The sequence below is a fragment of the Anguilla rostrata genome, chromosome 8, assembly GCF_018555375.3.
Source record: "Anguilla rostrata isolate EN2019 chromosome 8, ASM1855537v3, whole genome shotgun sequence".
Lineage (NCBI taxonomy): Eukaryota > Metazoa > Chordata > Actinopteri > Anguilliformes > Anguillidae > Anguilla > Anguilla rostrata.
Window position 1 is genome coordinate 48,406,712 of NC_057940.1, and position 17,450 is coordinate 48,424,161.

Here is a 17,450-nt window from a genome sequence, read left to right on the forward strand (position 1 = left end):
AGCACACTCAGAGCGTTCTGTCTCTAAATACACTAAATAATCCAAGTTATCTGACACAGGTGTACTGAACGTCACTAGGAGCTATCTATTGACAAGTCTGCCGTGATTGTTCAGACTGAAAGGAGGAGACCAAACATAACATTTTTGTTGAGTACTCAGATTATTAAACAGATTTTGTTTAGAGAGTAATGTACAGCGTCAGCTACTACTTTCCATCCAGGAAAAGATGTCCCCAGAAGTGACAGAGCTAGTAGTTTTCCCCTGCTGCCACCAGAGGGCAGGTATTGCTCCTTGTGCCTCAATGCATGATCCCAGGAACCGCCTGAACTTGCTGCCCTGTGCTTTCGGTGGTTTAACAGACTGAACACTAATCTAATTTGACCTAATGTTCATTTAGATAAATCATTTAAATGTACCACTAATCCCTGTCTCTCTGGTCATGAAGCATGGAGATACGTTTACTTCCAATCGTGGCCTCCATTAGAAATGTTTAAACATGGCCCGGTTCTTGGTTCCTGGATCTCGGTTCCTGGTTCCTGCTTTCTTTATAAACACAGTGACCTGATTTATGACCGGCGTGACGTAGCCAAGTAGGCGGTAATCGATAGCCTTGGGCAGTTTTGTGGCGATGTCATCGAGAGCGAAGGTGTTGTTGTCTGGCCTGAGGAACCACCAGGCCGGTCGTCTTCTCAGCCACTTCCTCAGGGGTGGAGGGGGAGAGAAGACATGGTTCAGGAGGAGAGGCGGTGCAGTTTGGATGGTGTGAGTTGAATGGTGTGAGTTCCGGGGTGCAGGTTGGGTGGGCATGTTGGGCGGTGCATGTTGGGAGGTGTAGGTTGGGTGGTGCAGGTTGGGTGGTGTGGGTTGTGGGGTGTATGTTGGGAGGTACATATTGGGAGGTGTAGGTTGGATGGTGCAGGTTGGGTGGTGCAGGTTGTGGGATGCAGGTTGGGTGGTGCGGGTTGTGGGGTGCAGGTTGTGTGGTGCATGTAGGGAGGTGCATATTGGGAGGTGTAGGTTGGATGGTGTGGGTTGTGGGGTGCAGGTTGGGTGGTGCAGGTTATGGGGTGTAGGTTGGATGGTGCAGGTTGTGGGGTGCAGGTTGGCTGTGCAGGTTGTGGGGTGCAGGTTGGGTGGTGCAGGTTGGGTACTCGCCATGTCTCCCAGGTGGTTCATGCCCGGCTGATAGGAGTGCATGCCCTGCTCATACTCCAGGTTGTGGGCCTTGATCAGCAGCGTGTTCTTCTCCCAGACTGACCTGCGTTGCTCCTCCTCCTCCTACAGGTTCATAGGTGACTGTGTTCTATTAATGACACTCTACGCCAGTGGTCTGCGACCCTGGTCCTGGAGAGCCACAAGATGTGCTGGTTTTTGTTTTCAACTTAAAATCAGCACCCAGTTCAGACCCAAGACACCAAGAGAATGAGATAACTGCATATTTAAATGCTCTAACTAATTAATTAAGTGAAGAGCATCAATGAAAACCAGCAGAGCCTGTGCATCTCTAGAGCCCAGGTTACAGACCCCTGTGCTACACCCTGACGAGATATAACTGATGCTATCACAGACAAACCACTAACCAGATTTCACGTTCTTTTTGTCTCACTTTTCCTTAACTACAGAAGGCTTTGTAGTTAAGTAACAGAAGTGTCTGAGGATTCTAACATACATTTTGATTCTGCATGGTATATTTCAGAAGTTACGTCAAACTGTAATATTTGCCGTCAATGGAGACCCCACTTTTAATGTTTAGATTGCAGAGTTGAAAATCTGGTCAATCTATAGCACGACCATCCAGTCTCACCTGAAAAGGGTCAATGTGGATGCGGGTTTTTGTTTTAGCCCAGCTTTACGACACCTGATGCAACTCAAGAAATCATGGTCTTCAATCAAGACCTAATGTAGAATCAGGTGATTTAGTACTGGGCTAAAGCAAAATGTGAGGCCACTCTGGCACTTTTTGATTGGACTCCTAGTCTACAGTAATATCTGTGCCGTTATTCAGATCAGTAGCCGCTGTGTTGAAACCCACTGTTGAAGTTCAAGTTGATATCTTTGACTCCCCAGACAGGAAAGACTGCGATACCCTGACGTCCAGCCAAGACGGTATGTTGCCGGGCAACGGTCACACCCTTTACCGGAATCACGTTCCCTGTTCGGTGCATAACTCAGTGCAGTGGCGTCACTAGAGTCGGTGCTGGTGGGTATGGCTGCAAAGGATTGCATGTTATGCATTCAAACGACAAAGCGCTTCTCGTCACATTAATACAGCTAATAAAATAAACAGGCAGTAATTTGCATTGGAGGAATTAGCTGTTTCAACTCGTGATGGTGTCACCCAGTGCGGTCCGTACGCACTGCACCCTCCTGGTCAGGCCCCTAAACTCAGGAGAGATCGATAACGCAGTGAGGAAAAGGGCAAATTAATCCTCACGCTTAATTTTACATTTTATACTTCCAGAGAAACTTCCCCAGCAGGGTACAACAGAAGTCATGTGACTCACAGGGAAGGAGCGGGATCCCAGAGGCTCAAAATTGCCTGTCCCATCAAATCAATATTCCATCCCCCCCAAATTCAAGGACGCATAAAAAATTATAGTTGGCTATATCACAACTGCCTCAGACCATCATTAAAGCTGTATAAAAATGGCTGCAGCGCCCCTGAAAATGACTGCTCTCCCCAGGGAGAGGCCCTAAAGAAGAGTTTTTAAGGGAATTTACAGCAAGGGGAGCAGAACTCCGGTCCTGGATTGCCGGTCTGCGTGCTGATTTTTGTTCTGTAGTTTTTGTAACTGTAACCCAGGGTTCCAAGACACAAATTGTAAATAACCAGTAGCAAGTAAATAAGTAAATTATCATTCAAAATAGAGACAAAAGAAAATGATTTTTAATAAGGAAAAATACATTTTCTTTACATGCAGAAAGATAAGTTGATAGAAGGATTAGACAACCAATGCGGATAACGATACTTGTTGTAAGTTTTGTGATTGGTCAGTCTAATGACAAGCCCGCCCTAACTTCCTCTGGTCAAGAGGGCTTGAGTGACAGCAGACATGCAAAAATTTCTCTGAACAGATTAAGCTAATTCGAAGTGAATTACAAGTGAATTTATGATACAATTGCAGATATTTTATTGAGGAGTGACAGTAACTTGAAAAGAATCAGAGATTTATAAAGAAATAACGAAGATTTGCAACGTTCTTCTATCGCCCTGGGCAACAATCGCGTGAAAGAGAATTTTCTGCATTCGCCATAAAGATCGTTGAAAACTGAACTTTGAACAACTTTGAACATATTCCCTTGGTGAGTCCCCATTCTAAGACTATCTATCTTATTTCACTGCCGTAGTATCAGTTAGTTTGGGTGTGTTCAGAAACGATAACGTTAAACGTAGTTGTAATACAAAAAAATCCGAAAATGAAGGTCGCTAAGTAGCTGATTTAAAGCTCTGGTAGTAGTAGCTAGCTAAGTTGGGTAGCTATAGCAACTCGCGGCTAAACAGGCAAATGTGTATAGACGCTTTCAACGGTAACAACATAAACAAACGGTACTGCGCATGTGCGTTGTTGTGGCCCTAACTTAACTTCCGGCAGACTTCCACAAACAATTAATAACAACAGAGTCCCTCTAGACTATTTCTGATAACAAGCAAAATAAATAAGTAAATTACGTTAACTAGCTAGTTAAAACTATGTCTAACCAGTATTATTTGGGCTTACCAGTTGAAGAAAAGAACCGTTACTTGGCCAAACTCAAATGCGATAACGTTACACTACCAGAAAAAAAAGCGACAGAAACAGATAACTGTTGACAGTATTGCACCTTGCGGAGCATCATACATTCCTTGCATAATCCCTAACTATTCTGGTTACATGCACATTCTTGTGTAAAAAGTGAACTCTTTCTATTACATTGCTTAAAAACGATGATTACATGAGACACAAAATGGGGCTAGTGCTGGGCAGCATGTGTAGCCAATGCAATTACGATAGGTATTTATTTGTATACCATGCATTGATGGAAAAACATCGTGGCTCTAATAGTTTGGGTCATCTTGCTAGGTTACCACAACAAAAAATGATCAGGCAATGTAACATTGGCAAGTCATTGGAAACAGGTATCATAACGTACGTTCAAAACGTAGCTATAGCGTATCAACTACTACTAGCATTGATCTAACGTTTCTGTGTATAATTTATACACCGTTAGCTACGTTTAGCTAGCTAGCTAGCTACAATCAATTTAGTTAGCTAATTGTTCATAACTATTGAAGGCTTGTCACTGGTCAGCTAGCTATTAGCTATCGCTTATCATGAGTTTGTTACCTGAAACAAAGTCAGTGCTACAGTGAGAGCACCTATTCGACCACCTTAGTTCGACAGACAAGAAAACGTTAACTGATTTGCAACTATATATGAAATAGGTGAAATATCGGTAACAACCTGTACCTAGTTAAGTAGGAAAAAATGTCCTTGTTATCCTCCCGTGGTTATTTTTTCAACACTCACAATTTTTTTTCTGTGCCAGCAAATAAGTCAGAGGTGGTCCAGCACTAGCTTTTGGCTGCTAAGGGGACGTGTATCCACAACCCTATATAAATGAATTGAACTTAACATAAATTTGCTAGCATATTTGCTAGCATTTGCTGTATAAGTGTTTTGTCTTGCGTATTTGAGGTTAATATGAGAAAGGGTGGTCGCTATCAGCACGTCTAAGAATCCGTACATATTCACTGTTGTAACTCAAGTCGCAGGACGCAAAATAGCCGTTGGGAAAGCAGTTTGAAAGTATGAATCAACGTCTGCGCCATTGGCTTTAATGGGTCACGATGAGATAATTACGAGCGTGTTGCTTGTCTTAAAGTTGATATAGTAAATAAGGCTGTATTAGTATTACTAAATGTGTATGTATGAAGTTGGTTTATTTATTTGAACAGTTTATTATGTGTATTTTTACAGGACTTACATTTTAACAGGTAACGATGTCCATTTATTTCTCAAAAATACGAAGTAACAATGGGCAAGCACCAGCTATAATAATATAGCAGGGATTCAAGAAATTCGTTTCACAATTCCCTAGTGGGGTTACAAAGTTAAATAATGCATTTTTACAAATTTTCGAAATGGCATTTGTTCCAGGTTACACCCCACAGCACAACAACCTGAGCCCAACGTCAGTCTGCTCATCAGTTTAACTTTCACTCCGTTTGTGATCGGTGCCATATTAGCCAGTAAACAGAAACCCAATAATAAACAAACACAGACCGGAAGTTAATCTAGGGCCAAGCGCATAACCTTGGCAACGCGCGTGCGTCCGATGAAACCATCTATAATTGTTGTGTGGGGGGTAGGCCAGGCTAACAGCAGGGCTGTTTCCTGCTTTGTGACAGTGGTGGTAGACGAACCAGGCAGTTCACCACATAGCAAGCTTAAAATATATTGAAGCGGGGACAATGTAACGCTAACTTGCTGCTAGCTATCTTTGCAAGGCGGCTATCTAGCTAACGTTAGCTAGAATAAGGGCATCTGAGAATTCTCCGGTTGTGTTCTGAAAGTGTATCTCCTGTGTAATCGCATATCGAAGCCACATCGGCATAGGCCTACTCTTTGTTTAACGTTACTTAAAACGAGTGTATGTCGTGGTACCTTTTGTTAGAAAGCTAACGTAACTAACTAACTAGCTAGCTAGTGCTGCGAGGAAACGTCAGTGGGTGAGCTTGGAAGCACTGCAAGATATGAGTAGTGAATTGAGTGAGCTAATGGTGGCTAATTCTACTTCCAATTAATCGGAATCTAGATTTGCTGACAGAATGAGAACAGATTGACAATTGATATAGGCTTTCACCAAGTTTATTTAACAGAGTAAATGGGAAGTTGCAAGTTTTATACAATTTAGATGTTCACAGTGTGTACTATGTCTTAATAATTAGATTAGATTAGATTAGATTCAACTTTATTGTCATTGCACATGTCACAAGTACAGAGCAACAAAATGCAATTATTAGATGAGAAATGAGAGAACAGGAGGAAGGAGGAGGGAAACCTCAGCACATAGCAACATCATAAAAACATTACAACAAAACTCGAAGACTTGCACATGTGGTAGGGGGAAGGGTGTCGGGGAGGGGAAGTGTCGCAGCACAGACACTGGGGGGAGCGTGCAAAATGTACAGACTACTGATGAGTCTTCTGGCTTTGTGTTGCAAGGCCGGGTTTTTTTTGTGTGTATTGGTTTTTTGTTGTTCGATTTGAACTGCTGTGCTGGATCCTGGATTCCTCTGCCCCTGCTTGCCTTCCCTGGAGAGCTACAGCGGCGTGCGGACTGGCGAGCCACCCATGTGATCGACCTGCAATTTTAAAGAGAAGGAAAGAGTTCAATTGTGCTTTCAACGGTGTTCAACGGTGGTAGGACAAGTGTTTGAATTCTACAAACTGGAGCTCAGCAACAAGTGGTCCAACAACCACACGGACTAAACTGATTTGCACAGTTAGTGTTTTAGAAAAGTGTTTTTGTGTTATAGTGTGATAAGTTTCCTTTACATAGGTATTTTCAATAGTACTACATAAGGGTTTTGGTTTCGAAATAAGTCCTGGTTCCAAAATAAAAGTCCTAAAGTCTAATTAGTGACAAATTATACTAGATCCAAATAACTAATAATAGGGATAGACCAAAACACATCAAAGAAATACTAAAAGTATGGTTAAGGTATAAAAATGGGAAATAGTCTAAAATGAGTGGAACCAGAGAAAATATAAATACAGACACAAAGTAAAAGGTATTGGAACTTGAATTTTTTTCTTTTCCCATTTTGTATATATGTGTACTGTTGTTGTTTAATGCTTTCTACTTTGTAATAAAAACGAAAGGTACAGAGAACCAAAAAGGGAAAATTTAATTTAAAAAAATCATCCTCTTACCTTTGAAATATAGATCCTGCTTCCGTGTGCTTCATTTTTGATGTGCAAACCATCTCTCTCTCGAGTCAAATCTGTTGTCTTCTGATCTGGTCCATACTTACCTGATTTTATCCATTCTAGTAACGGTATTAGTATTGAAACACTTGTTACAGAGGAAATCATTTGGCGAGCCAGCCAGGAGAGAGATTGTGTTGGCACCAAGAGTGATCCCACCAAAAAAACGCTAAAAGTAGATAAAAGCCATTTAAAAGACTTTCACAATGGATATGCTGAAAATTGAAAAAGTAGACATCCCTAACTCTGTAATTGTTAGTGGCATTACCCAAACTAGCCTAGACACAGAGCTTGAGGAAAGTTTAGTGATCCATGGCCCTATTAATCGCCACTTGCTAATTAATGACCCAAACTCAGAATACCACCGTTATGTAATTATTGAGTTTGATGGCAGCTCTGCCATGCAGACATTAAGGCCCCGACTGCCCCTGGTTTACAAGAGCCCCCGTGACCCTGAAGCCACGTTCCCAACAGGAACAGATGGTGTCGATGCCCCCGTGATAATCCACCCTGCCCTCCCCATGAACACAGTTAACCCTCCTAGTGTACAAAAGATGGTAATAGAACACATTGCGAAGAACGAAGTTGCAGTCTCCCACCAGGTCTCGTTTCGTCTTCGAGTCTACTCTGGGAAGAGCCCCCGCCCTAATGGCGAACCAGACTACGACACCTGGCGTGCGAGTGTTGAATTCCTGATGACTGATCCATCCATTTCTGACCTGCATAGAACACAGAAAATCATAGACAGTTTACTGCCTCCTGCCACAGACGTTATCAAGCAGGTGAGTCCTCAAGCCTTACCCACAGTGTATCTTGAGCTCCTAGATTCAGTCTATGGCTCAGTAGAAGATGGAGATGATTTGGTTGCCAAGTTCATGGGCACCTTGCAGAATGAAGGTGAGAAGCCCTCAAGCTACCTGCACAGATTGCAAGTTATCCTGAGTACAGCCATCAGAAGAGGTGGCATTGCAGAGGAGGAGCGAAGTCGCTGTCTTCTGAGCGAAGTCGCTGCCGAGGCTGTTGGAACCATGAGCTGATCACAGACCTACAACTGGAACGGAAAAAAACACAACTACCTTCCTTCGCTGAATTGGTGTTCCTCATCAGGATGGAAGAAGACACGCTTCAAAGGAAGATCGCATGGGGAAACACCTTGGCCTATACAAGCAAGTTCCCATTGCTCCCAAGCTACGAATTGCAGCACACCGCCAAACAGCCTACTCCTGTAATGCTCCCGATGCCGCAGATGCTGAAACTGACACCCTAGAGGGGCAAGTCGCAGAACTGCAAGCTCAAGTTACCGCAATGCAAACACCGCTTAAACCAAAGACTAAGACCAAACACCAAAAAGCGACTGAGATCAATGCACTGAAGAGACAGGTCACAGAGATCCAAGCCCAAGTTGTTGTTATGAAGGCGGCTCCTCAGAAAGTTACAGTCAACAGTCCTGAAGATGAAACCACTGCACTAAAGAGACAAGTCGCTGAGCTCCAAGCTCAGATAACCACACTTCGAGCGCAGAACCATCAGATAAGGAGGAAACCACGCTCAAAGGAGCCCATAACCAAAGTTGAACCCCAACTTACTGATCAGGGAACAGTAGATCAGCAAAATCGCAGTGGGCCAACCTCAAACAGGCCTCGCCCTTGGTACTGTTTCCGTTGTGCAGAAGATGGGCATATCGCGTCAGATTGTGATAATGAACCAAACCCTGCCCTGGTCGAAGAAAAGAGACACCAGTGTAAAGAGAAGCAACTTCAATGGGATTGTTTAAACTACAGACAGTCTCTGTTGAAGGGCAAACCGGGACTAAAAAAAGAGAAACACGCCCTAGAAGAATTGAAAGAGTGATCAACAAGTGTGCCCAAAATGGAACGTCGTCCATTGAACTGCCAAAAGGACTAGTAGGAATGAAGTGCACAGCTCAGATCATTATAGGAGGAAAAGAGATCAACTGCCTTCTAGATACCGGATCTCAAGTCACCACGATCCCCCTGTTGTTCTATGAGAACAACTTGTCAAGCCACCCCATGAAGTCGCTGAATGATCTGCTAGAAGTCGAAGGAGCAAATGGACAGGCTGTGCCTTACCTTGGATATGTGGAGCTGAGCCTGACGTTTCCCAGAGAGTTTCTGGGAACTGAAGTTGAAGTACCTACGTTAGCACTAGTGGTTCCAGATATGACCAACAAGCCCCAGATCCTCATTGGTACTAACTCTCTAGACACCCTCTATGCCAATTACACTCAGAAGAACACAGCCAGTCCTCGGTCAGCACTTCACAGTTATAGAGCAGTTCTTAAGACTCTTGAGATAAGACAGAAACAAGCATGCACTGGTACCCTGGGGAGGGTAACTGTGAAGGGAAACACACCAGAAGTTGTGTCAGCGGGCTGCACAGTGGTCCTTGATGGGCTAATTCACGTGAATGGTGGCTACACAGAGAGATGGGTCACCGTAGAGCCAACGTCAAGGTGCTCCCTGTCTGGAGGGTTGCTGGTGGCCAGCTGCTTGCACACCTTACCTGTAAAATGCCTCAGCCACTTGCCAGTCCTGCTCAAGAACAAGACAAAAAATGACATTGTGATCCACCCCAGGACCGTGTTAGCCGAATTGCACGCTGTCCAGCGAGTGATGGGGAAGGAGCCCCTACAACCTCAAGTAACTCCAGTGACAGAACGACTAAACCTGTCAAACCCAAGATGAAATTCGACTTTGGTGACTCTCCCGTACCATCTGAGTGGAAAGACAGAATAACGGAGCAGTTGAACTCTATGCCTGAAGTGTTCACCTTAAACGATCTTGACTATAGTCATACCGATAAAGTGAAACATCACATCAAACTCAGTGATGAGACTCCCTTCAAACATAGAGCCAGACCTATTCATCCTCAGGATGTGGATGCCATAAGGAAGCACCTTCAGGAGTTGCTGGCAGCCAGCATCATCCGTGAATCAGAATCTTCCTTTGCATCACCTATAGTTGTGGTTCGGAAGAAGAATAACTCGGTACGCCTGTGCATTGACTTCAGGAAGCTAAATTCCCAGACTATAAAAGACGCATACGCTCTGCCCAATCTGGAAGAGGTCTTCTCAGTGTTGACTGGCTCGAAGTGGTTCTCAGTTCTCGACCTGAAGTCAGGTTATTACCAGATCGAGATGGAAGAGGCTGATAAGCAAAAAACTGCCTTTGTGTGTCCTCTCTGGTTCTGGGAATTCAATAGAATGCCACAAGGGATCACAAATGCGCCCAGCTCGTTCCAGAGGCTAATGGGGAGGTGTATGGGGGATCTCAACAGGAAAGAAGCACTGGTTTTCATTGGCGACCTCATAGTCTTCTCTGACACCCTCGAGGAACACGAATCCCGACTGATGCAAGTCCTTCGACGGTTGAAGGAAAATGGACTGAAACTGTCTCCGGAGAAATGCATGTTTTTCCAAACATCTGTCAAATACTTGGGCCACATAGTGTCCCAGCATGGAGTCGAGACACACCCAGAGAAGATCGAAGCTTTAAAGACTTGGCCAAGGCCCACAAACCTTCAAGAGTTGAGATCCTTCCTAGGGTTTTCTGGGTACCACCGAAGGTTCGTTCAAGACTATGCCAAGATCACCAGACTTCTAAATGACCTCACCACAGGATATTCCCCTCTCCGAAAGAGCAATAAAAAAGGTAAGGAGAGGAGCAGCCAGTACTTTGATCCCAGAGGGTCTTTTGGCGACAGATGGACACCATCTTGTCAACAGGTATTCGAGACTATCATTGAAAAGCTCACCTCTGCTCCTGTCCTGGGGTTCGCAGACCCCAAACGTCCGTACATAATGCACACAGACGCCAGCACCGCTGGGCTGGGCGCAGCACTATACCAGGAGCAGTATGGAAAGAAAAGAGCCATAGCCTTTGCAAGCAGAGGACTGACCAAGAGCGAAGCCAAATACCCCGCTCACAAACTTGAATTCCTAGCTCTCAAATTGGCTGTCACTGCAAAGTTTAGTGACTACCTTTATGGGATGGACTTCACGGTCATAACCGACAGTAACCCCTTAACCTATATCCTGACATCAGCCAAACTGGATGCCACATGTTGTAGGTGGCTGTCAAGTCTGTCAACATACTCCTGCAAACTCCAGTACAGAGCGGGAAAACAGAATCAGGATGCGGATGGACTTTCTCGACGACCCCATGGTGAGCTCACGGACGACCGGGCGTCGCAGAAAGAGAGAGAGAGAATCAAGCAATTCACCCTTCACCATATGACAAATACAGAGAATACTGATGTCGTCCTTCCGAAGGCAGTGACCGCCATCTGTGAAAAACATCTTGTCCATCAACTCAATGCAAGCTTTGGATCCTCACACCCATCCGTGACCTTAGTGGAATCCCTTGCTGTCCGCTTTGATGCCTTACGTAGTGGTTTCCTACATGAAGATGACCATGGTCTCCCTGTGATCCCTCATTTGTCTGAAGAGGACTTGACGGAGCAGCAAAGGGCAGATCCAGATTTTAGGGCAGTCATAGAGCACCTGCAGTCTCGAGAAAAGCCCTCTCCTACCCTAAGAAAAGAACTCCCTGACATAGGCTTGTGGTTGCGAGAATGGAACCGGTTGGAGATGAGAGATGGAGTACTATATAGAAGAAGACAAGACAGAGGGGACCTAACATATCAACTGACGCTCCCCGCAGATCTAAGAGCTACTGTGCTGAAAAGTTTACATGATGACTTGGGCCACTTAGGTGTGGAACGAACTCTCGACCTTACAAGATCCAGATTTTATTAGCCAAGAATGTCTGCAGACGTAGATGAAAAAATAAAGATGTGTGAACGCTGTGTCCGCAGGAAAACTCCTCAGGTCCTTCCAGTCCTTCCACTGACCATTCAGAGTCAGGTTGAGATGGGAGGAGGCGTGGCTAATGATCCCGAGGACCAATAGAAATAAGTTCTTCAGGGCATGCATCCTAACGCTACTTTCTGAAGAAGGGAGTAGGTGGGTGGGGGAGGGGGGAAGTGAGTTCAAGGCAAACAAAAGATAAAAAAAACAGACATACATCCAGTACAAAAAGAAGTCACAAAATTTCCAAGGCATTGCCAACATATTGACTCCAGCAAATTGTACAGAATCTTTTTGAAGATGTCAGTCAGGACCTCAGTCAGCTGCCCAGCGCAGGCCCTGAGCACGCGTCCGGGGATGCCATCAGGGCCAACAGGCTTGCGTGCATTGATCCTGCTCAGTGCAGCACACGTCGGTGGGGGAAAGTGTAAGGGGCTGGTGGTCTGTAGGGAGTACAGCCTTGATAGTCGCCTCCTGGATGTCCCTCTCAAAGCGAGCGTAGAAGTTATTAAGCTCATCAGGGAGGGAGGTGTCGCTGGTTGGGGGGGAGGTGTAGGTGGGTTTGTAGTCCGTGATGGCCTGGATGCCCTGCCACATGCGTCGGGGGTCGGAGATGCAAGTGAAGTGCTCCTCAATCCTTAGCTTGTGGCTGTGCTTGGCCCTCTTGATGCCCCTTGTCAGGTTAGCCCTTGCTGAACTGTAGGCCTGCGCGTCACCTGATCTAAAAGCAGCGTCGCAGTGTTATGTGGGTGGGGTTGATTCACGGCTGCGTTTAATTGGCTGAGCTGACTGATTTGAAGCGTAACTGCCTCCCAGCTCCGCGGCAGAGCGCTTGGAGATACGCTCCGAGCGTCGAGCTCCTTGTAAAACACATTGTCTGTCAGCTACGTACTCTTTCCGGACCAGGGCGTGTCAAGGGGTCGGCGGAGCTCACCTGTTCTTAACGATCCAGAACTTCTTGCAGGTGTGAGTGACGCCGTAGCCGACCAGCACGGCATGGTTCAGGTCGTCCCGGCTAAACTTGGGGTCCTGGTAAACACCTGCAGAGGAGACGGCAGGACAGGTGAGCTGCTCTTACCTGTGGTAAACTGCCACTACACTGTTGTGTCCTTACCCACAAAGCCACTTTTGCATCATTACCCACGATGGCACTTTTCTGTCATTATCCACAATGCCACTTTTGTGTCATTACCTACAATGTCACTTTTACTTTCTGACCCATGGACTTTCCACCTCTGCATTACACTGAAGAGTTTGTTTTAGTTTCAGAGCTTGAAAGATTGCATCTAATTGTGCGGGGGGTCAGAAAGATGTCAGTCAATAAGAACCGCCGAGATCTACACTGTGCCAGTGAAACCTTCAACTGCCCGACTTGCTCTATAGTTCAGCCAATCACTTGCAGGGAGACAATATACTTCCAGGTCAACGGGTCAGTGCGTCCCCATGGTTCCCTCCCAGCAGAAGGCTCTGGCCTTACCGCTCTCGTAGAAGACAAAGCTTCTGGATCTGGAGTTGATCCCCACGGAAACGGGCCCATGCACGGCCACGACTGCCTGCAAGACCCGCTCGTTCGCCTCAGGGAGCTCCTTGACCCTCTGGGGTCGAGAGCTCCGCCGGCGGAGCTCGACAAGATGAAATTAACTTTCGTTTCTATTTGGATGATTAACTTCACGTGCTGTTATCATACAGACGCAACAAAAACATTGACAGAAACCTTAGAATCGCGACTTTCCAGTGCGCCCATTGGCAAATAATGTAAATTGTTTTAAATGTTCCAAATTTGATTAATTAGATCATGTATGCTTCGCTAAACTTTACTCATTACTATATGAATTTCGCTCAGCAGGAAGTCCGCCCAAATCGCATTCACATGTTAACAACAAAATAATTACTCTCCATAGAAGTAGACTAAAGGAGGGGCGATGCGAGATCCATGTGAGAAATGCCAAGTCAAAAGCGGGATAGAACGTCACAGAGTGTCCCCTAATTCACTTCTTTTGAGGTGAACATTTCGTTTAATTTTGGAAAATGGTCCGTCCGGAAGCCGACACTGATGAAGAGTGGTGTCATTTCGAACAGCGAACTGATCCAGCTGAGGATCAACTTCATGCGTAAGTATATTTCTTATGATCATATTGGTAAATATGTCTACTGTATTGCAACGTATCTGTGTGTTTGTAGGAATATCCAGCAATGTGCGCGTTTGTAAATTCCCACACTACGAACGATTCGAACTATTGCATCTCAAAATTATAGGCTAGGCTCTCTGCGTCTGGTTGTGTTAGAAGTATCAGGTAGACTGTATGTTTTTCGATCATATTCGTAATAAATAGCTCATGCCTGGCGTGTAGTGGCGTGGCTAGGATTCTAAAACGGATGTCCTTGCACAATCGATATTAGCATACTCTAAGTAAGTTCGGGAAATAGCAATAAAATAACCACTTAGCTAAACAGACCTAGTCTAGTTCAGATTGAGGCATTGTTATTGATGAGTTGCATGTAGTTTAGTTGGAATATCAGTGTTTATTTAGTTAAGCTAATGTTTTTTCGTTGATAGCTTGCATTATTTGTAAATGTGTGCTGTATTACATTCTCTGTGTGTTTGTAGGAATATTCCCTAATATGCGCCCTTGTAAATTCCCACACTACGAATGATTCTAACCATTGCTTCTCAAAATTATAGGCTACCTCTCTGTGTCTGGTTGTGTTTGTTTGGTTCTTTGTTTGTATATGATATCACATTTCATAAATTTTGTTTTCATTAGTTAGTGGTTTGTCCCTTTTTTGTAAAGCACATTTAATTTTCACCTGTTGAAGGAAATGTGCTATATAAATAAAGTTTGATTTGATTTCACATTTCCTAACAATTTTGTTTTTATTATATTTGCAGAGATGTTGATCAGGAAACACGGCCTAGTTCACCACTAGCTAAGAGGCCAGGCAGACGTTGCAAGAGTACACCAGTCTCATCTCATCTTCCATGCAGTTTACTTCAATAAATGTTCTAAAATCAAAAGTTGTCTTTCTTTCTGTCTTCTAAATGGCTCACACACTTCTAAGTGTGTTTTATTACAACATTCCTGTGCATGTTCAAAACTACTGTTTACAGTTTGTGTGTTTTTAGAGCAGTTTACAATCCACACATTATTATGACCTACTTACTGCTGCCATATTGTTGTAGCTGAGTTTGTGATGAAAACAAAGATATGAAACACTTTGGAATCACTGTATATAAAGTTGATGAAATTTACACAAATGTCAGAGCATCGCACAATCACCAGTGTGCCTCATTTTACCCTTAGACCCCAGAGTGTTAAAGTCCCAGATCTGGGCCACCCTGTGTGATCTGTCAAAGGCAAACTTCTGGTCCTGAGGAGGCATACACAGACACACACACACACCCATACACACACAGGCACACACACACACACACACACTCACTCACATACATATACACACACACACAAACAGGCACACACACATACACGTGCACACACACACACACACACACAAGACCACAGGTGGGCAATGGGAGCCGTATCTGTTTCTGGTTTTCTTGCAGGTTCTGGCCTAAATTATTCTATCAGCCCTGACATTAGCTACATTTGTTGAAATTTAGCATGTAAATTAATGTTTTTGTGTCACTAAGTGAAACATTTGCTGTGATCTAATTTACAAGAGAACCAGTGTCGGTGTATGCAGCCATTTATCTAATTTAGCCAGAGTGGAAACAGAAACCTACATATAGACCGACTCTCCAGGCCCAGAACTGCCCACCCAGCACTAAACTCAGCCCCAAGGTTTTAAGGTATTTTCTACTAGAGATCTCCCATCCAAGTACAAAACAAGCCAATACCCACTTGGCTACAGCAGTTTGACTCAAGGGTACAGGGCAGTCTGGCTGAGGTTCGTATTTCTTAAAAAAAAAAAAAAAATTTTTAAAGAAGCTGTTTGGGTACAGTGCCCTGTGAGTATGTGTTATGAGGAAGTGGGGGTTTATGTACCACGCCCATGTAGGGCTATTTCCTCTCAGAGCTGATGCCTTTCTTCATTGCATACTTGTAGGCGTTGGTCATGTAGTCGCCCATGCAGACGTTGTCCCTCCTGAAGCAGTCCACCAGGTTCTGGGGGCTGAGGGGCACCAGCTTCCTCCGGCTCCTCATTAGCCCTCCAGAGCCCCCACGGCGCTGATGGCCCAACAGGACCGGCAGGAGCCCTGGGGAGGAACCGTGGCGCTGTCATTCCACCCGTGTCCACCAGAGGGGAGCGTTACTCCTGATCGCGGTTTTTGGTGGGCGAGCAAGGGTAAAGCCACACATCCTCTGACGTGATCAGCTGGCTTCACACTCGCCTCTCCCAATATCTTCGGAGCATGTGGGCGTCTCCTGTTTTTTAAACAGCGTTCGTCAAATGTATTTTTATCCTACATTGACTTTTCACATCAGATCGTGTGAACATGACGGATCTTTAATCTGATGGGTTGATCCTTCGCGGACGTGAAAAATCACCTCCCATTGAAATGGACTGAGACGATTACGGAGTAGCTCCTTATCGGAGGATGTGTGGCTTCACCCTTAGCCTTACAAATTTTCAGTGGTTTGAACAAGGTAATGATTGACAACTCGTTGTTGCTCCGCCCATTACGGGGTTTGTGAAGTGTCACTCTCCCATCGCTAGTTTCAGCACACTCAGAGCGTTCTGTCTCTAAATACACTAAATAATCCAAGTTATCTGACACAGGTGTACAGAACGTCACTAGGAGCTATCTATTGACATGTCTGCCGTGATTGTTCAGACTGAAAGGAGGAAACCAAACATAACATTTTTCTTGAGTACTCAGATTATTAAACAGATTTTGTTTAGAGAGTAATGTACAGCGTCAGCTACTACTTTCCATCCAGGAAAAGATGTCCCCAGAAGTGACAGAGCTAGTAGTTTTCCCCTGCTGCCACCAGAGGGCAGGTATTGCTCCTTGTGCCTCAATGCATGATTCCAGGAACCGCCTGAACTTGCTGCCCTGTGCTTTCGGTGGTTTAACAGACTGAACACTAATCTAATTTGACCTAATGTTCATTTAGATAAATCATTTAAATGTATCACTAATCCCTGTCTCTCTGGTCATGAAGCATGGAGATGAGTTCACTTCTAATCGTTAGAAATGTTTAAACATGGCCCGGGTCTTGGTTCCTGGATCTCGGTTCCTGGTTCCTGGTTTCTTTATAAACACAGTGACCTGATTTATGACCGGCGTGACGTAGCCAAGTATGCAGTAATCGATGGCCTTGGGCAGTTTTGTGGCGATGTCATCGAGAGCGAAGGTGTTGTTGGTCTCTCTGGCCTGAGGAACCACCAGACCGGTCATCTTCTCAGCCACTTCCTCAGGGGTGGGGGGGGGGGGAGAGAAGACATGGTTCAGGAGGAGAAGGGGTGCAGTTTGGATGGTGTGAGTTGTTTTGGTGCAGGTTTGGTGGTGCAGGTTGGGTGGTGTGGGTTGTGGGTTGCAGGTTTGGAGGTGCAGGTTGGGTGATGCAGGTTGGGCGGTTCAGGTTGGATGGTGTGAGTTGTGGGGTTTAGGTTGAATGGTGTGAGTACTGGGGTGCAGGTTGGGTGGTGCAGGTTGGGCGGTGCAGTTTCGGTGGTGCATGTTGAAT

General features: G+C 45.0%; 1 protein-coding gene and 2 long non-coding RNA genes across 3 annotated transcripts in view; 1 reads left to right on the forward strand and 2 right to left on the reverse strand.

Annotated features, from left to right (window-relative positions):
* LOC135260397 (procathepsin L-like) overlaps positions 1-2,165 on the reverse strand; it is a 22,515-nt gene extending 20,350 nt beyond the window's left edge. The window contains exons 1-3 of the mRNA XM_064345610.1: positions 2,139-2,165; positions 1,156-1,278; positions 562-696 (exon numbers count right to left, since the gene is read on the reverse strand). Of these exons, the coding sequence (XP_064201680.1) occupies positions 562-696; positions 1,156-1,278; positions 2,139-2,165 (285 nt within the window). The remainder of the gene's footprint in view (positions 1-561; positions 697-1,155; positions 1,279-2,138) is intronic.
* An 860-nt stretch (positions 2,166-3,025) lies between these two features.
* Positions 3,026-6,929, forward strand: LOC135260220 (uncharacterized). Its single transcript, XR_010331508.1, has 2 exons — positions 3,026-3,303; positions 6,207-6,929. It is a non-coding gene; the product is annotated as an uncharacterized LOC135260220 (long non-coding RNA).
* Positions 6,181-7,059, reverse strand: LOC135260218 (uncharacterized). The gene is made up of 2 exons (XR_010331506.1): positions 6,918-7,059; positions 6,181-6,346 (listed from the first exon to the last, which is right to left on the reverse strand). It is a non-coding gene; the product is annotated as an uncharacterized LOC135260218 (long non-coding RNA).
* Between the last annotated feature and the right edge of the window lie 10,391 nt (positions 7,060-17,450).